General features: G+C 38.8%; 1 protein-coding gene across 40 annotated transcripts in view; it reads left to right on the top strand.

Moving 5' to 3' along the window:
• The window catches only part of DTNA (dystrobrevin alpha), a 371,751-nt gene that overhangs the window by 247,348 nt on the left and 97,326 nt on the right, over positions 1 to 27,077 (top strand). For all 40 annotated transcript variants that reach the window (XM_049112772.1, XM_049112768.1, XM_049112758.1 and 37 more), the window contains 2 exons: positions 10,431 to 10,644; positions 21,608 to 21,693. In XM_049112772.1, coding sequence (XP_048968729.1) covers positions 10,431 to 10,644; positions 21,608 to 21,693 — 300 coding nt within the window. The remainder of the gene's footprint in view (positions 1 to 10,430; positions 10,645 to 21,607; positions 21,694 to 27,077) is intronic.

Below are 27,077 nucleotides of genomic sequence, written 5' to 3'. Positions count from 1 at the left end.
GGAAAGCTTCTAGAGATAATATGTAGTGTCTGGCAAACAGTAGGCCCTCTACCCTCTTCCATTCACCAGGCGCTGGTGAGCACCCACTTTGAACAAGGCATATGCAAATAGCTATGAGGAATACAAAGCTGAATGAGACCTAGTACATATCTTCAAGTTAAGTATAATTTAGTGCTATGGTTCAACTTTTCTCCTCATGCGTCTTTGGGAGAAAGTCAGAGATCCTTTCCCTCCAAACACACATGACACTAACCATAAAATGGAGATCACCATTTCAGAGACTCTCCTCTCTTCTGAAGCTCAGTCAAGGGCTTATCAAAAAAGTGGAGGGAACAACTTGTCCATTAGTCACTATGAGAAATGTGGAGTGTCGTAAATTATCTGATAGATGAAGTTGTCTGGGAGCAACAAATGGAAGAGCGTAATTCCACATGAAGGTCAGTGCAAGAAAGCCAACCCCATATTCTGGAATTATAAGAAGCCCAGTGTGGCTGGAGCATAAGATTCTTGGGAAAAGCTGAAGGTGAAGTAGGAGATGAGGTTAAAGATTGGGAGATTGGAGGGGCACCTGAGGGGCTCAGTCAGTTAAGCATCTGACTCTTGGTCCTGGTCTCAGCTCAGGTCATGATCATGGGTTGTGAGATCAAGGCCCCTCCCCTCTCTTTCAAGCCCCAACTATGGCTATGTGCTTGGCCAGGGGCAGGATGGGGGGTAGTCTGCTTGAAGATTGTCTCCTTTTGCCCCTCCCTCTACTTGTGCTCACCCTCCTGCTCTCTCTTTCTCTCTGTCAAATAAAAAAATAATCTGTAAAAAAAAAAAAAAAAAAGATTGGAAGACTGAAGTTCAAACACTGGTTTTCAAGCTTAGAACTTGGGTTTTACTGAATAGATAATGGAGAATGTCATGGCCAGAGCTGGGATTCACACCGGTTCTTAGGACAGATGGAAGAGGGCAGAAACTGGAGATGAGTAAGAAGGCTTACTGTGAAAATCTAAGTAGAAGTCAGTAGATGCCCAAACTAAGGTACTAGAATGTAGAGAATGCTAAAGGCACATTGAAGAAACATATACCAACTGTCTAGTGAAGGCAAAATGACAACCCAGAGCAGAGACAAGATACTAGATCCTCTTGCTTCTGAAGCTATCAAATATATTCCGAGCAAAGTTAAACACTGACAGTGAGAAATTAGTTATTGTTCAGATCTTTCTTTTCATTTACCTTCTCTTATTATTTTTACAATCATTGGTACAATACTTTGGAAAATAATGGGCTTAATAAATGCTTGTTCAATTGAATTTAGTTAAATTTAATTTATAGTATGACAGCTATTGAGCCAACAACCATTATACCTCATTATGAATAATGATGCTGGTCTACAAACACAATTTGAGGAAAACTGAATACTTTTTCCTTATGGGCAATAGACGTACTGCCAGGGCCTTTGAGGGTTGGCACTATATCCTATTTGATTTTATATCAAAAATATGTTGTAGACTTTTTCCCAAAGCTCTATTCCATCATGCAACTTACCCAGGAAATTAAAGTGAAACTAAAATGTCATCTTTGTAAGCTATGATGCTTCTCTCCAAGGGTCCTTAGCACCGAGAACTGTCTTAATGATAAAGGTATACTGTGGGAGCAAGGAAGTGTTGACTCTGGAAGCATAAACTAATTTGGTGAGCTACTCAGATATTGTTTCGATTCATATTTTAGAAATAGATAGCTCATGGCTCATGAATGGAAGTAAAATACAAAAATTGCATTTTTATCAACATTTTCTTTCCCAACTCAGTGTTTGGTCAATGTGGCTCCTATCTTCAGTTGTAACCACATCAAAATGCATGTATTGACCCTAGCAAATCATATCACTTAACTGAATTTCTCTTCCTTAAGAGCTTCTTAAACACTGTTTTATCATGAGCAAAGGCCTAAATTATGGCATAAAAATAAATTATTTATTTGAGAAAATCTTAACAACTGGCTAACTTCACATGTCTTTCTTGACCACAGTGCTTGTTCCTAGGATTCTTATGATACCTTTTAAATAAATTCCTGTAGCTCAAATGAGCATCAATTTTCTGTTCTTCCTGTCTCTCTTCTGTTTACATTAAGCTCCATAACTGTGGTTCTCAAATATCCTTACTTTAAAAATCACCTCAGGAGCAGCAGAAACCTGGGGATGCCCTGGCCAGACTCCAGACCTGTGGAATCAGAGGCCACAGTTTGAGACCCACTCACGGCTCCAAAGATAGCTTCTGATTTTCACCACCCAATCGGTTGGCTGTAAACAGGGATGGAATTAGTTCACATGGCATTTTGAAAATGAAACAGTGTTAAACTTGATGGGATGCAAATTCTCCATCTCTCTATTTGCTTACTGAAAAATTGGAGAATTGTCAAATAATAGGCAATAAGAAAGGTTACAAAGTTACAGACCCTGATTTCCAGTACACCCAGCATGCAAACTTTGCTAGCCCCATCAGGTCAATAGAAGACCTGATTGGCCCTTCTTCATTCACTGCTCTCTGCTACCAGTCATAGATTATCATCTTCCCAGAATATCCTCCCCCAACTCATCTTTATGTACTGAGATCCTACTGATTCAGCAGCCAACTTGAGCCCTACTTCCTCCTCCTCTGAACCTTTCCAAAGTTTCCGGCCTGCAATAGCATCCCTGTATTTTCAGCTCCAGTAGTTTTGGGCTTTTTTTTTTTTTCTATTGCTCTATGGATATGGGCTTTTGATGACATAGTGTCTCATTCTGATCTTCAGCTAGGCCATCTGAATGTCTTCCCCACAGGAATTACAACCTCTTTCCTGGCCAGGCTCTCGTCTTTAGTCTAATCTCTTCTAACATCAAGCATCATGTATTGTAGAATCTTTAAAATTATTAGCTGAATTTCATTTCTTTTGAAAATCTGATGGAATTTCATTTCTTGCTTCCTTTCCCAGCTCTGTATGTATAAGCATATGGCAGTTTTCTTCTGTATGTTAATACCTATACGTGTAATACACATATGGTAAGTTAGTGACACATTGAAATACTCTTTTTTTTCTCATGAGCTGAGGTTCTCTGAATTTTGAGTAAGTATTTGATCTGAAAGTGAGCTAAAATATTCATTGCTGTGATGCAGTCTCTGATAGATTTATAACATTGTCACTCCAGTTAAGAGGGGGAAAAAAACCCTGAAATTATAAAAGAAAGCTTGTATTATGGGAGAAACATCTTTATCACTGACAGAGTAGAGCAAAGAATTGAAAGAATTAGGGGGCTATAGTTTTACCTAAATATGACTAAATTTTAATGCCTGTTTTCTCTCAAAAATAAGAATAATGCCTAAAATATATATAGTGCTTCTAAGTTTATTGTTTTCCATGTAATTTTTGTCATTCCCTAGAACACCTCTACGAAAGGAAAGCTGGATATTATTATCCCTATTGTACAAATGAAGAAATACCTGAATCCGAGGCTATGGTCTCTAAGCCCATTTCCCATTTTTCTCTGTAAGAGAAACTAGATTGTTTCTGCATACTCCATGCATGTGTTTGCTAGATCCCACTGGTCTCCACCACCTGTGAGTTTTGTGTGCACAAGGACCTACCTGTATTGTTTACACTAATTCTAGAACCCAGAAGAGTACTGTAACATAATAAGGGCTGAATAAATACTTCTTTTATGAATAAAGATGTTAGCCTCTGGAATGGAAGGCTAAGAAAGGCTACTTAGTGGGTTGGCAAGGTAATGAGTTTGAAGAGGAACCTGGAATTGTTCCTGAAACTCACATGGAAATATGTGCTCCCCCCACCTCCTCCCTACCCATGCAGCAGTCTGACCCACATGGGAAGCTCCTTGAAGGCATGATTGCTTACAGTCTTCTTTGGTATTTAAAATCCTTCATGAAACTTTGCATTTGAGAGCTGTCATAGGAAAAAGACAATGCTTCTACGTGTGTTCATCTTTTAGTGTTAAGGGCATCAGAACTTTATTGGAAAACTAAAAGAATGAATCTCCATTAATGACTTTCCTATAAACCTACAAACATATCTTAATAATCCTCTATGTGAGTGAACACAATTTGACACTTTAAGCCTGCAGTATAGACTAATCAGCAATACCACCTACACTTGGTTCTCATACTCTACGACTAGTCACAATGGGAGATTCATGCTGGAAGTTTTCTTGAAAGTCAAGGAACTTAGATCTAGGGAGGAAAGATTTGGATGAGTTTTCAGGAGAAACAACGTATCTCCTTTGCAATGGGATGTGATGAGGAAGCCAACATCAGAATTCTTCCTGCTTTTACTGCATGTTTCAGAGATTAGAAAACTAGTCCTAACAAGCCTCAGACAACAGTCACCATCACTGTAAGCATGGATGGCCAGAGTAGATGAGGGTTGAGAGAGTGTATGTGTGAATATGCACACACGTACACACCCCATCTACATGCTAGAGTAGATATATGTATTCCCAGTGTTGTATCAAGAGATGATGTTCAGTTCCAAACCTAACTGCAATTTACTTTGCTCCCAGTCAAGAGAGCACATCGTGATGCAATGAGTGACCTTCTTACAGAGAGATAAATCACAAGCCCTCTAAAACAATATGTATATATATAATTATATAAATCATTCTTAAACTGAATAACTTAATTGATAATTACCAGCTTCTTATAAGATGCCTCAACCTATTAGAACATAGCAGGCTGTCAAGGGGTGCCTGAGCAACTCAGTCTGTTAGGCAGCTGCCTTCAGCTCAGGCCATGATCCCCGGGGTCCTGCTCAGCAGGGAGTCTGCTTCTCCATCTCCTTCTGCCCCTCCCGCACCCCCACCTCAGGCTCATACTATACCCTCGCTCTCTCAAATAAATAAATAAAATCTTTTTTAAAAAGAAGAAGAAAAAGAACATAGCAGGCTGTCTTGATGCCAAAGGATGGAGAACTACTGACTTCCAATATGATTGTCATACTTAAACTGCCTGGGAATGTTAAAATGCAGATTCTGATTCTCCAGATCGAGGTTGGGGGCCTACAAGTCTGCATTTCTAACAAGCCTAGTGTCTTGCAGCTCTGTGTATGGTCCAATAGCAGCAGCACCAGGGAGCTATTTGACAACCCTGTAGGTGTTTCCAGCGTGCACCACAGTTGAGAACCACCATTCCAGAATGACCAGTTAAGTCACTATAATTGTTTATTGACCTTCCCCAGCTGCAAGTCCTTTGAAAGCCTTCTAAAGGTTTATAAATCAGTGATTGTCAGAATCACCTGGAAAGCTTGGTGAAAAGCCTTTCCCACCTTCCCAAATTTTGGAATCAGTAAGGGATAGAATGTGGGCTTGGGAATTTTGAGATCCCCAAGTGCTTTAAAAAAAAAAAAAAGTCATCATGCTTAGATTCACTGACCCAATCTCTATGATGTGGTCCAGGGAAGGCTGGCCCTGGACTAAATAATGAGACAGACTAAATCCTGGGTTGTCTTTGGATATTTCTATCCTTTCTGTATCCTCTCTTCCATATTTTACACTATTTATATGCTTCTCCTACTTCTAATAAAGTCTATGACATCAGTGATTTCTATCTAGGTATTAATGAGTTTGGTATTTTTGGACTTTTCCCAGAGATATTTGAATTTAAGTCCTCTTTATGATCTAAAGAGTTCATTTCCTATGAAAAGAGTGTAACATCAGCAAACAGGTAAGAAACATCACTTAAGAACAGCAACCCTCATGCAAACACGTCCCCCCCACCCCTTCTCTACCTGAGATTGCCTGGATTTAAGACAAACTATTGAAGCTTTTGTCTATTTTCATTTATTCATTAATACAAACTGTTAAGTGTTAATAAGTCCAAAATAACACTAATATTATTTTTAAGATTCTATGAAGTATTAACGACTACTCTTAAGAATACATGTTTATGTATGATATGGTTAATGTTAACTAAATAACTTTATTATACAAATTGTTGCTTTATCTAGTATATTAGTGTAAAATGTATGCAGTAATATAGATGAGGAAACCCCACTTCCTATGCCTGTGCCTAATAGCAGGTGCTCTATGATGGACAGTTAAAGCTTGATGGATATTTAGTAAAGTGTGCACAGTGCCATCTAGTGGTCAACAGTCATCACTGCATAACCTAAATGTCTTCATTTTCTAAAATAATTTGATGGCTCAAGAGTAAACAACATGTTTATACAACTGTCAGACTCTTAAAACAGACTTCTGAATAGCTTCCTTATGACTCAAGTTAGAACCTTGCTTAGAGTTCCTATTTCATTAGGCAAGAGGCCTTTTCAGTACTAATTAATAGATTTTAATGCTTCTTATGCACTAAGCACTTTGCAAAGTGCTTTACATGGATTATCTCATTTGATCTCCACAATAACCCTGCAGTGGAGCAGCTGTTATTTATTTTGTGGAGCAACTATTCTTGTCCCCATTTTGCAGATGTGGAAACTGAAACATAAGGACGATAAGTGACTTGCTCAAGGTCACATGGATGCTCAGTAGGAGAAGCAGGTCGAACCTACTGTCCAGAAACCCACACTATTCCGCACTGTGATCTTCACCTCCCAAAATAGTTAGCAGTGAAATAAAATTTTCAAGAAATCTCTATGAAAGAGGGCCTTCCTCACCAGGTCTCTAATTATCAAATATGGTAAAATCGGTTCAAACTCCACTAACTCAGAATTTATGGTCGGTAGACTGAATAGTACCTGCTTTTGTGGCTGGCATATAGTTTGGGCTTCTTTTACATGGCCTACATAATATATGCTCAAAATTATATATTAATTAGGTTATTGAATTTAAGGGGACTAGGCTAATACTTAGGTTTGGAGTCACAGCTCTTCTAAATTAATAATAAGATAGTATGGCTGTAGATCAGAAGGTGTTTAATTATTTTAACACCAATAGCTATCATTTGTTGAGCACCTATGTGCCAAACCCTGTGGTCAGCACTTATATATACATTTTCTCTTTTCTCCTCACTACAACTCTCTCTGGATAGTATTAGTCTCCTCATTTCTTAAAAAAAAAAAAAAAGAAGAAGAAGAAGAAATAATAAAATATATAGAGGAGAAATAACTTGTCCACAGTTTTACAGTTATTAGGGGAGCCAGGAGTGAAACCTCAATCTTTGTGATTACAAAATCTGTCTTTTGCCACTCTTCAAAGACAAATATGTACAATGATCATGATTACAGTTTTCCTGTGTACTGCCATCCCTGTGCAAAAATACCATCATCTCAGGGCACCTGAGTGGCTCAGTCAGTGGAGCATCTGACTGTTGGTTTCAGCTCAGGTCACGATCTCAGAGTCGTGGGATCCAGCCCTGTGTTGGGCTCCACGCTCAATGGGGAGTCTGCTAGAGATTCTCTCTCTCTCTCTCTCTCTCTCTCTCTCCCTCTGCCCAACACCTATCCGTCTGTCTGTCTCTCTCTCTCTTCTCTCTCTTTAAAATAAATAAGTGAATCTTAAAAAAAAATGCCACCATCTCTGCTGGAACCACAGCAACAGGCTCCAGCCACTTCCCCCATGCAAGTCATTACTCTCTTCCCCTACAGTCTGAAATGACACTTTTAAGCTGCATTTCTGAGCATGTCACTCTATTTAAAACCTGAATCTTCATATTTTCAGTGTAAAGACCAAAAGACTTGCCAAAGCTACAGTGCTCCTCCAGCCTTATCTTGTTCCTCTGTCCTCTTCACAAACCATCTCATAATCCCATTTTGTATCGAGCACCCGGTCTGTCATGGTAGGTCATTATTTCTGATTATCTGTGTGATTGTGAATCACATCTCTATCCCTGACTGTTAGTTCTCCGAGGCCGGAGCAACATCTTTGCCTTCTGTACCCAGATATATCCTGAAGGACTAGATCCAGAGGATCTATATGTCAAGCATAAAGGGAATAATTATAGGAATCCCAGTTCCTGTAGAAATTAATTTAATTCCTCAAGAAATTAAATAAACAAACAAGCAAACCTATAGATGCCATCTCTGTGGGAGTAGCTTGGTCACAAAATTGAAAAACTGGATGAATAGGATTAAGAAACAAATAATTTCCTTGTTGTATGATATACAAAGGTGGTAACAAATTTGGAATCACATAAATATGAATTTATCCAAATCTAGTAAACATTTAAGTATTTCAGTTAGAAAGTGATTTGTGTTCTTCTGTCCCAAATCAGGGATGTGCTAGAAAGTGTTGTTTGTTTGTTTACATGATTCACATTGTTCATTTGTTCAAGTATAATGTACTGTCTCTGTGTATCAGGCACTCTCAATTTTGACTTCATGATTTGTCCCATTTAAGGAATACCATTTCTGCTTTGTAGATGAGGAAAGTAAAGCTCCAAGTCTTCGAGGCTAAAAGGCCATGCACTTGTAGTAGAAGAGCCATATTTGGACCTAAGTCTTTGGACTTCAAGTGCAGTGCTAATCCCTACTCCCAAGTCCAGAAGGTCAACAGATGCTAGTTTTGTTTTTTATTTTTTATTTTATTTTTTAAAAGATTTTATTCATTTTTCATGAGAGACACAGAGAAGCAGAGACATAGGCAGAGGGAGAAGCAGGCTGTCTGTGGGGAGCCTGATGTGGGACTCGATCTCAGGACCCTGGGGTCACACCCTGAGCCAAAGGCAGATGCTCAACCACTGAGCCACCCAGGTGTCCCATGGTTTTGTTTTTTAAGTAGAATATCAGAAATGAGCAAAGAGGTGGGAAACAAAAGCTTGGGAGTTGGTAGAAAAGCATATAGGGAGTGCACACTTCTCAAGAACTGAAACCTAAATATATATTTCACTGAGAAAGACAACAGATTTGTTTTCAAATGTAAAGGTGTAATGAAAAGGGAACCTTAAATTTGGTGAAGTTGTGGAGAAACTGGAATTCTCATACACTGTTGATGTGGACATAAAATAGTACCACTATGTTGAAAACACTTGGGAAGTTTCTCAAAAATTAAACATACGCGGGCCATGCAACCTAGTATTTCCTTCATTTCCGAGTATTTACCAAGAGAAATGGTTGCATATGTCTATACAAATATTTGTACGTGATTGTTCATAGCAACTTCATTTGTGACAACCAATAGCTGAAACAACCCAAGCATCCATCAACTGGTGAGTTGATAACCAAATTGTAATATATCCACTTAATAGAATACTGTTCAACAATATAAAGGAACATATTATTGATTCGTGCAACAACATGGGTGAGTCTCAAAATAATTATACCAAGTAAAAGAATCCAGACCCCCCCCCCCAAAAAAGAGTACAGAGTATATAATTCCAGCTATATAGAATTCTAGAAAACCATTTTGGAAAGTATATCTGTGGTTGCCTGGGGTGAGAAGTGGGGAGGATTAAAAGAAGCAGGAGGAAACTTTTGAGGATGATGGAAATGTTCACTGTCTTGATTGTGGTGATGGTTTCTGGGATGTTATAACAAGACCTCAGCACAAACAGGGAAGAGGGAGAAATGGAATTCCAGACTTTCCAAGTGAAAATAACCATGACTTAAGTTTTGTGAGCTAGTCAATAATATAGCCAAAAAACTGTTTGTTCTTGACCAGGGTAGTAAAGTGATCTGTGACTTAGTTCTGTTCCTGCCTTCTAGAGATTACTATTCCTTTTTCCCCTGCCTCTCTTCCTTCTTTAACTTTCCCTTCTTTATTTCAAACCTTACAGTATGAAAAGTATATAAATAAATGAAAATATTTTAAATAAATGCAGGTTTGACATCTTTTCAAACACTATAAGTGTTTCTTTTAAAGGGTCAGTGTGTGCAGTGGAAAAATGCTTTCAAGGCAGATAGACTTGTTAATTTTAATCACAAGTGCTATATACTTCGAAGTTGCTAAGAAACTAGATCTTAAGTGTTCTCACCACAGAAAAAGAAATGATAATTATGGGACATGACGTGTTAGCTAATGCTATGGTGGTAATCACATTGCAATATAGAAATGTATCAAATCAACATGTTGTGCACCTTACACTTACACGATGTTGTGTGTCAATTATATCTCACTTTTTTTTTTTTTAAGTCAGGTAGATGTGGATTTGAATGCCAGTTTTGCCATTGGCTGGCCTTGGACCTTCTCATTTGTCAGCTAACTTCCCTGGTCTCGGTTTCTTACATGTAGTATAAAGATTGTAGCTATATTTCAAGGTTATTTTAAAGATTAGAAGTAACTAATTACTGTGGTTTTTAGGAAATAATGTTCTTGCTATTATACATTGCACATCAAGTCTTTGAGATCATGCAATGTCTAGATACACTTACTTACGCCAACTCTTACAAGAGTCGAACACATATGGAAGACTATGAGGTGCCTTGACCAAACCGGACAGATGGTACATGTAAAATAATGGATTTACCTTTCCCTGCATTTGGGGCTGATGTATTCACTCTGCTTTAATTGTATGTAGTGCACCTGGTGGACATTTGGAACGTCATAGAAGCATTGCGGGAAAATGCTCTGAACAACCTGGACCCAAACATAGAACTCAGCGTGGCCCGCTTGGAGGCTGTACTATCCACCATTTTCTACCAGCTCAACAAACGGATGCCAACCACTCACCAAATCCAGGTGGAGCAGTCCATCAGCCTCCTGCTTAACTTCCTGCTGGCAGCCTTTGATCCGTAAGCTCCCTCTGAATATCTCTGTACATGTTTGGTCTCTCCTTCCTCTTGTCCTTCTTGGTCTTTATTCCAAATAATTTTCTAGAGTGACCAAATACCTCTTTTTTCTTGATCAGTTACTTATCTCAATAAAGTCTCTCTGTGTCTAACATGAATTTTAAATTCTATAGGAAAAAAACTAGAGAGTAAAATAGTGCCATATGAAGTCGAGGACAATTGTATTTCATATGCTGACCTTTATTTAACTCATCCCACGCTTCCCAGAAGCTATGGATGCTTGAAAGACTTGCATGATGGCATTCCTGTGGAGCAGTTTAATGAAGCATAAGTGGGAGGATGCTTTTAACTCTCTTCTTCGCAGATTGTCTAAGACAGTGTTTCTGAGGTGTCATAACAAGACCCCAGAGCAAACATAGAGAAACTGACAAGGGTTTCTTGACCAGCCTAGTGAAAATAGCCATGACTTGCATTAAATGGATTGATCAATAATGTGCCACATAAAACAATGTAATGCCGACCGCACATGACAATTGAGACTTAGCCTCAATATCTTATAATTTCCTCTCATAGAATCAGAGAATTTCAGAGCTAGCTGAAATATTAAAGACTGTTCTTCCAAATCTCTCATTTTACAGAAAGAGACTATCACTTGTCCAGTGTCTTTCAGAGGGTTAGTGGCAGAGAAGGGATTTAGGTACTCAGCTACGCTTTCTTTTCCAAGGCACATGTGGCAGCCTTGTGAAGTGTAAAAACTCCCCCAAATTACTTTATCAGCCTAAGATTTCAAAAGGTCTTTTACTGATAGCCTCTAGTCTAGATATAGGATCAACCATCTCCACTTTCACTACTGGTTTTGAATATTAAAAAGGAACATTACTAACTTGACCTTTCAGCAGTCGCATTTTAGGACTCCCGAAAGATTTTGCTTAGTCTCATTGACTGGCCAATGCCTGGGAATATATAAGCCCAGCACTGGAGATGTTCCAGCCAGACTAATGTTATTATGCCACTCACAAAAGTCACCAGCTGTCACTTTACAACCTAGAGTGGTAACAGAATTATTCATGCTCAGTTTGACCAATGTAGATTATTGTCTTGGGATGTTTATATTTTGAGAAATTCTTGAGTTGAAATAAACAATTCTAAAACAAGCAGCCTGGCTTGATAGATCCCATGCTTAGCCCATGCAGACTTCAGAGCTAATGTACTGCTTTGGTCTGATCGCTATGGTAACCAAGTGGCAGGCAGGTAGAGAAGGCTATGGTTCTACATGACAGGTGACAGAATGGAACCAGGCTATAGAATTGCTATAATGGCATTTCCATCCTACCCCCTTGATAAGACCATGGAAGCTTCCAGACTTGCCACTAATGTCTTCAGGGAACTTATTTGTTATAAGCGAACAATGGAAAATGTAAAAAGAAAAATGTGATTCTCTCCAAATCTTAGAGTATTGCTGCAGGATTCATAAGGACTCAAAGGTAAAAAAAAAAATTGTATCCATAAATATAGAAATGGGGCCAGATTAACAATAGGGGAAGGAGGAGTTTGTGAAATGTTACTTTATGAGAGAGCTAATATATACATACTATATTTTATATGATGTAAAATATCATATCTCAGTATTTCTCACAATATGGGAAATATACAATAGAATTAGATTTTTCACTTCTGTTTGGAAATATTGGGAAAATCACTTTGAAAAAATAGGGCTGAGTATGTTCTCTAACCAGCTAATCATGATTATTTCAAGATCAATGAATGCTAAGCTTAAGGACTATCTCAAGGTAAGGAGCCATTGACATGAATGTTCAAATGGGATATTTGTTTATTTCTTACTCTTCTCACTGATAAAAAAGGCTCTGATGTATACTTTCAGTAATCTCATCATAGATTTTTTTAAAACATCCACATAGAGAAATTTCATTTTACAGATTTGCAGACACATCCATATAGAGACCCCAGTTTATAGGTTCTTCCGCATTCTTCCTTGGCTTAGCAAATGAGTATAGGGCAGTTCTGCTGATACTTTCCATCTGATGGCTTTTGAAATTCTAGATGTGAGATGGGAGCCATAAGGAAGCATCAGTAACTGGAGAGAGAAAGTAACCAGAAATACTCACTTAGAAGTGAACGAAACAAGAGACACTTAAGAATAAAGTGCATGTTCAGTTCAATTCGTTATGATGGTAAACTCCTGTTTCTCCAAATGAGATCCAGTATGGAAATCTGATGTTGCTTCCTACCACCTATCCCACAACAGAACCCAAGTGTTTAAGGGAGCCTTCTGCAGGTTGGCAGATGTGAATGAGCCTAGTGCATCAAAGATATGTTGTTACTGTAGAATCACTGAGAAACATTTAGGCGATTTTTTCTCATTTGCTGTAATTTAATTGAACATACCAAAACCGGGGGGGGAGGAATCTAAAATAAAAATAAAAAAATTAAAATCCGCATTCTAAAGAGGTTATCTGTATATATTTTTCAAAAGGAAAGACAGTATAGCGATTTAAATTCACGAAGAATGAGAACTTGTATTCAGAGAAAGGTGGTTATTATTTGGGTAGTGCCTTAAGATTCACTAGACTCAGCGAGGAGGAGTCTGCCTGCCGTGGCAATGGTAACTTGAAATGGCGTTCAGAGCCCACTGCACTTGGCTGTGGCCCTGAAAGCCAGACTCGCCTTCTCACAACATAGTTCCCCAAAAATAGCACTCCTTCCTTCCCTCCCCAAAGACACACCTGGGTCTCAGTTCTCACACAGGCACACTTACTGCATATGTCAGTTTCCTGGCTGCAAGGTGTCTCACCAGGTCAGTTTCTCAGAAGGTAGAGAGTATGTAGCTGCAGACACAGGATGATTTCTAGAATGTTAGGAGCTAGCATTTGTGCCCAATGGCTATGCTTATGCTTGCCATTCTATCTCTGAATAGTCCATCTCTAGAGTCTAGAAGATTTTTGTTCTTCCTGACTTTCCTCCTAAAAATGGCTATAGCTAGCAGAAGTCAACCAGTCATCAATTACCAACTGACTGCTAGGCAGATCTTTCCACCCTGGACACTATCTTCTCCAGGGTCCCTAGAAAAATGGATAGGTGCACCCAGGAAGTGTGGGAAGAAGTGTCAGAATCAGGAAGCAGGGATTGAGAGGGAAGAAGGATATTAGGAAGTAGCCAGAGCCAGTCTCTGCATCTTGTCTCTTTCTTCCGTACATTCCTGGATGAGCCTATTGCCTTCCCTTATCTGCTGACAGCCTGGCAAAAGCTTCTCTTCTCACCATTTCTATTATTTTTGAGGAACTTGAAAGTAACAAAAGAAAAACAACATGGAAGCAAGTTACAAGATGACAATTTTTTTTTCAATAGCTTTATGGAGGTATAATTGAAAATAATTCTTAAAAGTCTATAATGGCCTTTTGGAGAGGGAATGTCACAAGTTGATCCACTGTGAAGCCCAACTCTCATGGTTGAGTTACCTCCCCCTGCCCCAGGTCCCACTGTTCCTTACACATGATTTTGCTATGTCTTACTGTGTGCATGACTGCCTGCCACAAGCTACTGTACAGCGGGACCATGTCTTACTCTTTGTATGCACAGCACCTGAGACAATATCCAGCTCATAATGCATCTGTGAATGAATGAAAGACTGAATGAAAGTCAATGATTGACTCTTCTTAGCTCATCACACTGATTTCTCTTTCTTTTTCTGAAATCAGGTCCTCCTTAATCTCCAGTATATTACCAAGACTAGGGAGTCCAAGTTTGCTCTGATACCTAGATTCATACCCTCTATTTTTACTTCTGCTCTACAAGAGAAGAAAATCAGGTATCTATGGCTACTAATGTAAGGGCATCCCATTTCCACACACACAAAAAAAAACTTCAGTGTAGGTCTCTTGCTCTCTTCTTACTTCCCTGGGAAACACAAACTTTAATCTGTTGACTTAATCTCATTTCCATTCACTAGAATCTTCCTTCTTAGGGAAGTTCCTCCTAAGGTAATTATGTGACAGTGGCCTTGTTTTTAGCAAATATTATTTTCACATATATTCAGTCATATAAATATTACAGTAGGAAAAATGATAAATATTAAAGGAACAGTGGTGTTCCTATTTTCAGATGTCAAGCTTTATTGTTAATGCCACTTCTCCAATGATAATAATAATATACACTAATTGTAATAATAGCTAATATGTTATCAGTATTTACTATGTGCCAACAATCTTCCTGGTTTGGCATAATATGATTAGAGGGAGGTTAAACAATGTACAGGTCATACTAGCTGAGGTGAGCGGGGGAAGAATAATTTGTTTCAGGCATCAGGGTAAGTTCAGCTCTATTCATGCTGTTTCATTTTTTTAAATGAGAATTAATGTGTGTTTTTTCCCCCCAGATCTACCCTACTTTTACAAGATATTTTTATTAGGCTCTCATTCCTTACCTTTCCAGTTTGGGTATTTAGATATATCTGACAGTGTATGTGAAGTAAATTTTTGGACTTAAACGTATTACACTGTAGATTTAGAGTCAGTTTTATGACAGCCATCCAGAACTCCAAATCTATCATATAATGGTCTTTCACAGAGAATACAAAATCCTGGTATTTTCCTCTCTGCTTGACATATTGCACCTTGCTGAGCCATTTGAACATCCATTCCCACTGTGGAGCCTCTCCCCCGCCCCACCCCTGACACTATGAAAGGTACCACAGCACTATTTCAGACGCATGGATATAAAATATTCTGAAACTCTGCCAAAACACTTCTGCCTTTTGAGTTTTAAAAACGATTTTGATGTTTAATGCAAGATGTACTACAAAGTACACAGCCTTTTCTCTGTGCACCAATGAAATGTATCATTGACGTTTGAGGCTGGGAGCATGTGTGAGAGTGAAGGAAGAAGAGAAGAGGTCTATAAAACCAAATGTTCTTCCTTTTTACTATTTGGCCAAAACTAAATATTTAACATAGTGTTTTCCTGGTGATTTTTTTTCTTACCACATCTTAAACTCAAGATTTCCACAGAATATTCTCCTCTAATCACTAAAATTTTGTTCTAGTGGAAAATACTTTGTTCCAAGATTCCTATATGTCACTAAAATAAGATCTCTTTTCAAAGAAGTTTCACAAGTGTAGATAAAATTAACAGCCTTTATGTCGCTCATCTTTATGTCAGACTTATACTTTGTGTGAATGGCAAATGGAATTTCATAGGGATAAAGCGTTGGCCCCTTCCATTCTGGAAAAACTCATGGCAACTCACATGACCAGAAGTTATGAGGAATTCTTTTCCCAAATGTTTTGCTAACATGATGGGGAGCCCAAAGACACACCACAGCCAACTAAGGGTTTTCTATCTGTTCACATGTTAACTATGCTAACCCAGAAACCAAGAGTAATTATGTGTGTAATCACTTCGAAATTCAAGGTATCACATTGAGTGCACAGCTGATATTAAGGACCGTAAGGTCAATTTTTGTAATTTCATTCAAACGCTTAGTATTTCTCAATATAAAACTTAAGTGGTAAATCAAAATTTCTTTTCACATGTGCATTCATTAATTTAATTAACATATATTAAGAGCTTGCTTTGCACTGAGTGCCACAATAGGCTGGTGATGAAATGTGATTAAGGTGAGATCCCCACCCTTTTAAAAAATGTGTATTAAAAATTAACTGGCTTTGACTCTTTTTCTCCAATAGTCTATGAGCAAACTCATAGGGGTGGGAGCCATACCTTACCATCTTTATATCCCCAACCTATGAGGCATTATCAGTAAATATATGTTGAGTTACAAAATGAGTGATCCATATGAACAAATTGATTCCCAGATAAAGACATGAATTATGATAGAGGCATGTTGTGGAAGCCAGAGGAGGAAACAATTTTCTCAGTTAATTAAGCCACCAAAATGTGTGAGAAAGAGCAATTTGAGTTCTGCGCTCATCAAAACGCTTACCAAATGTTTTTGTGAAATGTGTTGGTAAAAGAAGAGCTTCTGGTTTTAGTGCTTTTAAATAGAAAAATAATTCCTTCAGCCTGTTCCAAAAAGAATCAGTCAGAATTCAAATCTCATTTTCAAGGACTTAAAATTTATCATGGGAATCTGTAATTTCAAACAGGAAACTCGCTTGGCAACTTGGAGGAAATTTACATTCTGTTCGGAATTCAGCCTCGCATCCCAGGCCTATCAATATCTGTTTGCTGTTCTCCCCTCTTGTCAAAGGCAGATTTTCCCTCCCAGACAACTTTTCCCTGAAACTAGTACCTTCTTAATTCAAAGAAATCAGATTGCCTCTTTGTGAGGTCATGGAAAAAGCCCAATATAATGCAGTTTACTCACTTTTTATTATGATGTGTCAGACTTTAAGGTAATTTATGTTTTAAGACAGACATTCTACAAATCTCTGCATATATTTTAACCAAAGGGTAGGTGCTTTCTGATTTCCATTTTTAATCAGTCATCCCTTAGAAGAATTTGAAAATTTTCAGAGTGAGAAAACAAAGTATAAGGGAAATAAAAGATTTAATGAAACATTGACTTATAAGGCAATTTTAGTTTGTACTTTTTGCTAATTTTTTGATTGTTTTAAATACCCATTAAGGTATGAATTATATACTAGCATAGCAACTTAGGTGGGTGGTTTTTGACCTCAAGCTGGAACAGGAAAGTAAAGTTTGCATTGGCAAAAGCTTCAGGATAACTGGCCTAAAAAATAGAATATATTCCATTATGCCAAAAACCAAATAGTGGAAAGAAGGAGGAAAGCATGTATTATGCATTGCATTCTTGTTCTACATTGAAAGGGAAAATATTAAAATAAGTAAAAATTTTACTTAAAAATTTTTAGAGCAACTCTTTCTGCCCACAGGTCCTGTCCCTGTGCTTTAATAAAACCACCTTTTTGCACCCCCCAAGAAATATAGAAAAATAAAATAACATTTTTCATTAAAAATGATAGGCTAACAGTAAATTTAATTTTAAAGCTCTTGCTGTACGTTTTTTACACTACTAGTAGTGTAGTTTTGTACACTACTAAAGAATCAATTGCACTAGCAACTTCTGTTCACAAAGAATAGCTCTTGTGGGCATGTGGTTGATTCTAAGACCCAGCCCAGCCATAAGGTGGATGGTCCTGAGGGGTACCTTGTATACCGCACACGGTATTCTCAAACACATCTGGCTCTGCTCCATCTTTCTTTAGGTGGCAATCAGAGCCACATGTGAAGTTGGAGATGTGCTGCAACAGCTTTTCATAAAAAAAAGAGAAGAGCATAGACTTTTCCTAGCACCCTTCCTGGTTTTGCCGTTCCGAGGCTGTTTGGCCAGCAGCATTAGGGACAATCTATGTCTTTCATCCTCAGCACACTTTGGCAGGTCTGCTTCTGGAGTTGTGGCCAACAGCCAACATTCCATATGTGCAGTTTTACTGCTTTACTCCTAGAGGCATTGCATGTGCAGACTCACTTTGGAACAATATGTCGCTTTCCTGCTCGTTTGCACAAGACTCCTGGGAGCTTCCTGTTATCCATCCTCATGAGCTTGACTTTCCACTTCCTAGACATTTAAGGGATTTCCTGAACTGTTCCTGAATCAGATGGCCCCCAGTTAGGGTTGATTCCCAATGAGCACAACTCTTGCACTTCTCCTCTTGGGATATCCCAACTTCTCACTTCTCCTTACTTCCTTTGTTAATGCTACTTCTTTTACACACACACACACACACACACACACACACACAAATAGGGACCCTAATCCCATGATGAGTTTAAGTAATGGCCTTGCGTATGGAATCTTGTCTAAGGCCTTTATAAAACTTTCCTTCTCCTTACCCACCAATCTTTCTTCATCCTTTTATATCTACTGAAAAGTTCTTTAAAAAGATCCACATGTATCTAAGTCTTTGGTGTCCCCTTTTCCATTGTAGAATCATTCATCTCCACTCACTCCTTAAATTCCTTCAAGGTTTTTCCAATACCAGGGCTGAGCAAGGCCTAAACTCACCGAGTATAGTGAGGTTAGTACTTGGTGTGCTTCCCGAGATCTACATTCCTGCATACCCCCTGAATCTTTCTTAGTGACAAGGGTCACCTTTGCAATCTGGCACACTGGCTTGCATAACAGTACATTCCAGTGACCTAATTTCACCCTTGAGTTCCTGCAAAACTCTCATTGAGCTGCCTCCACTTGGTGATTTATCTAGATTTATTGTGTCAATTTGGCAGAAGAGCTCTGATACAACCACTCCTGGATGTAATAGCATCAATCTTGCATTTCCAAGAACAATATAGAACTGGCAATCTCCCTATGATCTTCTTCATTAAAAGCCAAGGTTTAAGAATTCATCCGTGAGCTATCATCATTTCATCCTGTGGAGAACTCTCTGTTCCAACATTATCTGTAGTTTATCCTCTTTCTTGAGTTAAATGATAATTTCTGATTCCTTGAAAGAAATTTGTATTGCTCCTAAAGTCTCACATGTCATGCTCCTCAATTTCTCTGCATTTTGAGGACTACTTTATCACTTTATTGCTCCTATTCTCCCACACTTGGTAGATTTCCCTGTTCTCATCATTTGAGCCATGTTTCAATTTAGGAAAGGGAACTAATTATTTCCCAAAATAAAATTTTTGATACTTCCAGTTTTCCATGCAATTGGGAATACAATGCACATGGAATAATTTTGAATGACGTTTTTTACAAAATCATCGCATTTTTCTTACAGCTACCTGCTCTAAAATTAGCAGATGACTAAATGAGTGTTCACTCAAAATTCTAGGGGCATCTATTATAATGATTAGTAGTTATTAATTAACATAAGAAGTATATTGTTTGCAAATGCTGGGGGAAACAAGTGTGGGAGGCACTAGAAATATACCTAATTTAGAAGATTTAGAAGATATGGTCTCAGTTCCCCTCTCATAGTGTGGGGTCAAGTTACATGCAGACGTGTAAATAAGCAAATCAAAGTCACTCAGTGTGATAGGTGCCAAATCGTAGGTAAAAGTGGAGAGCAGAGCAGTTGCCTGCACATCCAGGGGAAAAGCCATTTTCAGAGCCGGGTGAGTGATGATTTTGAGCTGAATCTTGATGTATAGGTTGGAGAGTCCTGAGCAAAAGGTGGTAGGAAGGTCACGGGCATTAAATGTGGGACTGTAGAATCAAGTTCAACAGAAATGGTAGCAGTGAGACTGGAGAGCATGGATAAAGTCGTAACCATATCCTGTAGGCAAACAGAGGGTAATAAGAGATTTAAATAATAAAGTAATATAGCCAAATTTGTGATGAGTGAGCAAGCAGAGAGATCATTTAAGAAGTTATAACTGTTCAAGCAAGAGCTGATGAAGCAATGCAGTTAGAATGGAAAGCAAGAAATGGGTTTAATATACAGGTAGGAGGTATATTTCAGTCCCTCAGACATTTATCAGGTGGTAGGGAATTAAGGAAGAGAAACAAGTCAAGGGTAACCCCTTCCCAGGATTAATTTTTGGATAACTAGGTACATGTTAAGTCTGGCAACCAGAAGCAGGGTGGTATTAGGCTGGCCTGAGTGTTATGGGAGCACTTTGTAAAGATCATGAGTTCTACTTTGAACATACTTGGTTTGACATGTGGTATCCATATTCTAACTATTTACATAACTACGTAGATCTGGTGCTTAGGCTTGGAAATATAAACGGGAGAGCCCCTGGCATAGGGCTCAGTCACTTTTCCATTGTGGCTGGCTCTATTTGAAGTCCTATGCTGAGACTGACAGCAACAAGGATAAATAACAAATGATCTGTCTCTGGAGTCTTGTAATGAACAAAGATACAATTATTTATTATATCTTATTCTTCTAATATGCTATATATGTGGATCTTATTCATGTAAGTGATTTATTCTATATACTAAAACTTTGTCAATACTGGCTTTACTTACCTTTCAGCCACATTATTATTTTAAATAACTCTTTTGATCATTCTTAAGAGTAGCAACTATCAAAGAAATGAATTACTAATGTGATACACTTTCTGATCCCAAGGGTACAAGGATAAACAGTTTATTTTGGCTGGAAAATCATTTAGCCAAAATAGTATACTTCTTACAGTGTGCCCTTTCATCACACTTTGTGAAGGACAAGTTAGTTATACTTCCTGAATCAATGAAGATTTGGCAGATCTGGTGTCATTGAAGTAGGAGATAAAACAGAGCTCTTACTTTTGCCCCTCTAAAATATCAACTCCTGGGCACCTGGATGGCTCCCCAGGCTAAGCATCTGCCATCAGCTTAGGTCATGATCCCAGAGTCCTGGGATCAAGTCCCCCATCGGACTTCCTGCTCAGTGGGGAGTCTTCTCCCTCTCCCTCTGCTGCTCCCCCTTGTTCATACTGTCTCACAAATAAAGAAGTAAAATCTTAAAAAAAAAAATAAAATATCAACTCTCTTTGACAAGTAAATGTATCACATAAACACAGTCAGCTTGTGGGTTGGAAATGATGGGTGACCAAAAAAAGGTGATGGAAAAGTTCCCATAATTACTGTAACAAAATTCAGGAATTCTCCAACCAAAAAAAAAAGTCTTTTTCCGAAAACCTTGTTTAAATAAATTATAGAGACTGTGGAATCATCATGCATAAAATTATTTCATGAAACCCAGAGTGAAAATCATGTTCTGTAATTGTAATCCATGGCTAAATAGGACATATCCCTCTCGCTGCTAGTTCATACTTTGAGCAAGTGACATATACAAAGAATAACTTGAAGATCCTGCTATCTCTTGAAAAAAGGAAACATTGACTAGACAGCTTTTCAGAAATTTGTATTGAATTGTATTCATGGTGTTTTCTAAAGTGGATGTGTTCACATAATGTATGCAGCTACAGTGTCCTATGATTTCTACAGAACAGAAAATGTCAGATTTCATTACTGTAAATTCTCCAAATGACATCTTTTTTTTTTTCTTTTTCTCTTATCATTAAACAGGGAAGGCCATGGTAAAATTTCAGTATTTGCTGTCAAAATGGCTTTAGCCACGTTGTGTGGAGGAAAGATCATGGACAAATTAAGATGTAAGTTATTCTTTGTGTCTCTCTGCTTATCCCTCCCATATACCACATTTCCTTTCCCCATTCCTGCCACATTCTGCTGCCCATTTTGAGTTTCCTCATTCTGTGAGAGTTGTTTAAAATATGATCTTCACTGATCTTTGGATTTTGTCACAGAAATATTTTCATAATATGAAAGATAAATGTTAATGATATGAATGTTTTCCTTCTCCTTGCGGATTATTATTAGTTTTATCCTGTTGAGTATCACCAATTAGACTTTTTGTGACATTAAAGTAAGATGTATATTCTTTCAAGTTCGTGTACTAAACTGCCTTACAAGTGTATGTCCATCAGCCTCAGGACCTGAAGGCCATATTGGGGAACCTTCCTTTTTTAGGTAATCTAAAGCCAAAGCTCCTGGAACATTTCCTCATTATTCTTAGCCAGTTTAAATCACTGAGAATTCCAAAGGTTCCAAAGTAAACATTGCCGGGTATAGGCATAAAAATGCATAGGGACACTACAGGCCGAGAATTGACTGGATTCCAATAAAAACATGATAGCTAAGGTGCCTTGAGTGACTGTGGCCTTTTATGTACATTTTGTCACCAAATGTGGTAGTTCTTTGACCAAGAAAACACAAGAGTTTTGTTTGTTTTAGGTAAAGATGCTGAGACTCAGAGAGGTAGAATAAAGTGTATCATATAGCTAAGATGGTGCCAAGATTTGAACCTGACTTCTTTTTCTCTCCACCCTAGTAGTTCTGGAATTTTAGGATGTATAGAATCATCTGGAGGCTTTTTAAACCATTGATTTTCTGGGTCCCACCCCCAGAGTTTTTTATTCAGAAGACCTAAGAGCAAGAATTTTCATTTCTGTTTTTAAAGGATGTATACACTGCTGTTTAAAAGAAAAGCTTCCACTTAACCCTTTCCCTTGCCCTAAATATTGTGAGTTTGGCTTATAATGCTGTGTGGGAGAGAGCACTGTCGTGAGAATTGGGAACCCTAGCTTGTAAGCCCAGCTATGTGACTAATTCAGTGAGTTATCCTGTGGAAATGACTTTATTTCCCTAGCCCTCAGCTTCCATCTTTATCCCAGATTTGGGGATTTTGTTAGATACCCAGAGGGTCCCTCCCAGCTCTACTCATCTGTGACTCACAGCCTCCAGGCTCTTTTCTCACCTGCTGCCTGTCAACTTCTGAGTGTGATCTCTTGCTTCTTGATGTACCAAGAGGAGAAAAACGAAGGAAGATACAGAGAAAAAAAGCTTTCATTCTTCTGGAATTTCCCCAGACATACTCCAAGGCAAGGTTATGTCATTGGGCCAGTAGATAAGTAGAAAGCACATAGAAACCTCACAACCACACATCTCCCATCACTTCAGGAACTTCCACCCATGGACTAATCAAATGTATTTCAGATTCGGAGAAGCCCAAGCAAGCATTATGGGGGAGAGTTAGTTCTTCTTTAGTTAGACTGAAAGACATTTTAAAAATTAAAAACTATCTGCCTCCTGCTTGACTGAGGATAATGCTAAATTAGAAGGTGGTGGAACCAGTGTCCTTTTTAAAAACAGCTTCAGAGTAATCCTTGAGGCATTTCCTTGAGGATTAGGCTGGGAGGAGAAAGTTGAGCAAACTGAACCAGGACAGGGCAGAAGAAAAAACTGCAGGGTCTTCCCTGCTAACCTCATGTCACAACTGGCCAACTTGTCCTGAGGACATTGGATACCGGGGGTGAGGAGTGGGGTGGAATATAAGTCTTGAGAAACATTTCTGAATACTTACTCAATGTTGTATTGAAGGTACATGGATAAAAGGATTACATATTAAAATAATTTTCAGGAAAACTGAGAGAACCAGTTTTCTGACCTTCCTTGGGGTCCTTAGAGCCATTCATGAACCAGGCTAATTCTGTGCCATCGAGGACCACAGCACTCTCCATCTTTCCATCCAGGTTTCATTGGTGTCAGATTTTATTTCTCTCCTGAGGAAGAAAGGGTCTGACAATCTCAGGAGTCACATCTCACTCCAGAGACCCCCAGCCCGTGTCATTGCCCAGCATGGCATCAGAGACCCAGTGCTACACCAGTCACTGGAAATGAGAAAGGAAACCCTGTGGTGGTCATGGGGGAACCCACTCCTGCCTCCTGAGCTGAGAGAAACCCCTGCTTTTCCTACTTAGCCCAGGAAGAAATTTGAGGCCAATAAAAACAGAGGAAATGGTTGTTGGGTCAGCAAGGAACCATGTCTTCACAGTTACAAAGCTCAAGGTAGCTAAGTTTCTGAGCAGATCTTTACCAACTGTCAAAACCCTGGCAGGTCTCTTGCCTGTCCAGGAATTCAAAGCCAAAAACGTCACCGCAAGGGTCCTTTCTCCTCACCCCACCATCAGTGAGCACAGCACTCATGTTACCTAGTGGCCAAAGTAAATCCCCTTCAGTGCATTTTAAGAAGTTGACACATGCATGAGTCTCATTGGAAGTAAACTGCATTCTCCAGTCTGCAGAAATCAGCATCAGTGTCACAAACTCGGGAGAACAACAAAAAAACAGGTAGTGTGATCATGAGACAGATCACGTTGCCCTCTCCTCTAATGTCCCCAGCTCTCTGGCTGAGGAGTCACTCTTTGTATATTAATCCCAGGAAGGTGGTTTTAGTGGTTTCCTGGTAAGTCTACTGAGAGCAATTGTACAAAGACAATTTAGCTGAAAGTACTTTGGTTGGAAGAACTTCTCCAAAATGTTAATTAGTCAAAAATGAGTATCTTTAGTCACCAGTATTTCTAGTTTCAGTGATAATTATTAATTGAATACACAAATATGAGCAAATCTGCCCACAGACAGCAGAGGCTGACTCTGGATGAGTGGGATTTGTGAATGTTTTCTCTGGTCTTCTCTCGCTGGCTTCACATGATGATAAAACAGGAGAAGTAATGATGTTCTGCATTGCTTTCATAATAAGGAAAAGTAAAAGGAAAGGATATGGAATTTCTCGGCATTTGAGGGTTTTGTTTTCCCTTCTTTACATTCTAATTCACTTTAAGCCAATATGCCAGCTGCGCTTATTTGGCAGTTTTTCTATTTTTGTGCATGGGGATGAGAGATATTTAGTTGGTTCCAACTAGCCCCTTAATGTTGGAGAAGGCAGGGCAAGAGTAATTGTTGCAAGTAAGTTAGACACGTTAGAAAGCAAAAAGTGGAAGACAGAAAATTTTAAAGTAAATTTTTCAAACTGCTTTAAAATGCATGAAAGGGACAGCAACTCCATGCTGCACCACAATTTCCAGTACTCAGGGATGGGGCGGGGGTGCAGGAAGTAACATGCAGGCTGCTCACTGTGTTGGTCTAGGCAGCCTAGAGTAGGAGGGTGCCTTCTGCCGTCGGAGGACACAGCCACCAAAACATAAACTGACCTAATAAAAATAGCCTGTTTCTGTCAGATTGTCCTTGGTCCATCTATAAGCTATTTTTTTTTAAGATTTATTTATTTATTCATTCAGAGAGAGCGAATGAGGGAGGCAGAGACACAGGCAGAGGGAGAGGCAGGCTCCCTGCAGGAAGCCCGATGTGGGACTCGATCCTGGGTCTCCAGGATCACACCCCAGGCTGCAGGCGGCGCTAAACCGCTGCGCCACCGGGGCTGCCCTATAAGCCATTGTTGTACTGATTTAGGACATCTGTTTATACTTCTTCCTTGAGGTTCCCAGAGAGTCCTAAGGATCCTAAGAAATTCCGAATACAGTGCTCTTAAGCCGGGAATGTCAGGGGCTGTTCTAAAGCTTCTGGGGAGGGCTTGCTTCATTTAAGAGACTAGTCTTATGGCGAACACCATGTATTTGTTGAGTTTCTAGAACTAAACTGATTGTTCTGCCTCCACACCTACCTCCGGGGTAATATTTCTACCTCACTGACCTGCCTTAAATTTTTAGTATCTTCCCCAACATCTTCTGTATGGAACTTAAATCCGTTAGTAGAGCCCTAAAGCTCTTTGTATCTCTACCTCATCTCCGACCGAGCCCTGTGTGCACCCAGGGCCCCTGCACAGTGAACTACTTGAAGAGCCTTGAGTGCATCATGCTTGAGCTTGCCTGTGCACATCCTGACTCTGTGTCCTAAAGTCTGACTAGCCCCTAATCGTCCTTTATACTTGGCCTAGAAGTCACCTCTAGAAAGACCTAGAAGTCACCTGTGCAAGGAAATCTTCTCTGACCCACCCCTTACCCTGAAAGCCCGCTCTTTCAGCTCCTGCTGCACCCCCTACACCCTACTGTTCTGGTTGTCACTCCACCGTGTTACCATTTATGAGGTCATATGATGCATTGTGTAAGTGCATCTCTTTACCCTCAAGGGACTGGGACGTCCCAGAGGTCAAGAACTATGTCCTATTACAGACCAACTCACAAAATTAGAAGATGGTCAATAGGTTAGATAATATTGGGTATGATTAGTGTATCAGTGTTAAATATACCAAAGTGGGTAATGACCCTGTAATCCAGGGTAGACAAGCTGTGGCCTGTGAGCTAAAAATAGTTGTCACATTTTTAAAGGTTGTATAAAATACAAAGACAAATGTGTGACAAAGACCACATGTGGTCCACAAAACCTAAAAATTACTATCTGGCCCTTTACAGAAAAAGTTTGCTGACCCTTGCTGTAGTCTCATCAGAGGATATACCCTTATTCTTAGGGAAGACACACTGGCAATGTTCAGAGGTAAAGGCCATGATATATACAAATCAGTCTCAATTTGGAAAAAAAATTGTATGTTTGCACACACATATATGCACACAGACAGACTTAGACAGATGTTAGATGGATAAAGAACTAGAGAGACAGATGATAGAATGATAAAGTAATTGGAATAAAGTGTTAATAGATGAATCTGGACAAAGGGTATATGGGTGTTCTTTGTAGTACCCTTATTCTTGCAATCATTTTGTTAGGTTTGATATTATTTTCAAAGAAAATTTTGTTTTAATTCCTTAAAAAATAAATATAAAAAAAGAACTATGTCCTGATTTTTCTGTATATTCATTGCTTAGCACAATTTTATACATTTAGTAAGTGCTAAGTTAATTTTAGTTGAACAAATCAATGAATATAAATTCTTCTAAAGTATCTGTCATTGTATGGTGCTGTTGAAAATACAGTGGGGATTTAAAGCATGATTGGGAATGTTGGGGAGGCAACGAGGTTGGGGAGGCAAAGCCTAAGCATATGAAGTAAATAACATAAAAAATGTAATATGAAATTAACAAGTAAAAATAGCTAGCATTTCTGTACTGTTTACTAAGTGCCAAGCACTATTCTGTGTCCTTTACATCTGTATATCTATTAACTAATTTAATCTTTGAAATAGCATTCTACTTTATTACATACACATATATTACCTATTATAAGC

The sequence above is a fragment of the Canis lupus genome, chromosome 7, assembly GCF_003254725.2.
Source record: "Canis lupus dingo isolate Sandy chromosome 7, ASM325472v2, whole genome shotgun sequence".
Taxonomy (NCBI): Eukaryota; Metazoa; Chordata; class Mammalia; order Carnivora; family Canidae; genus Canis; species Canis lupus.
This window is presented reverse-complemented; position numbering and strand designations above follow the sequence as displayed.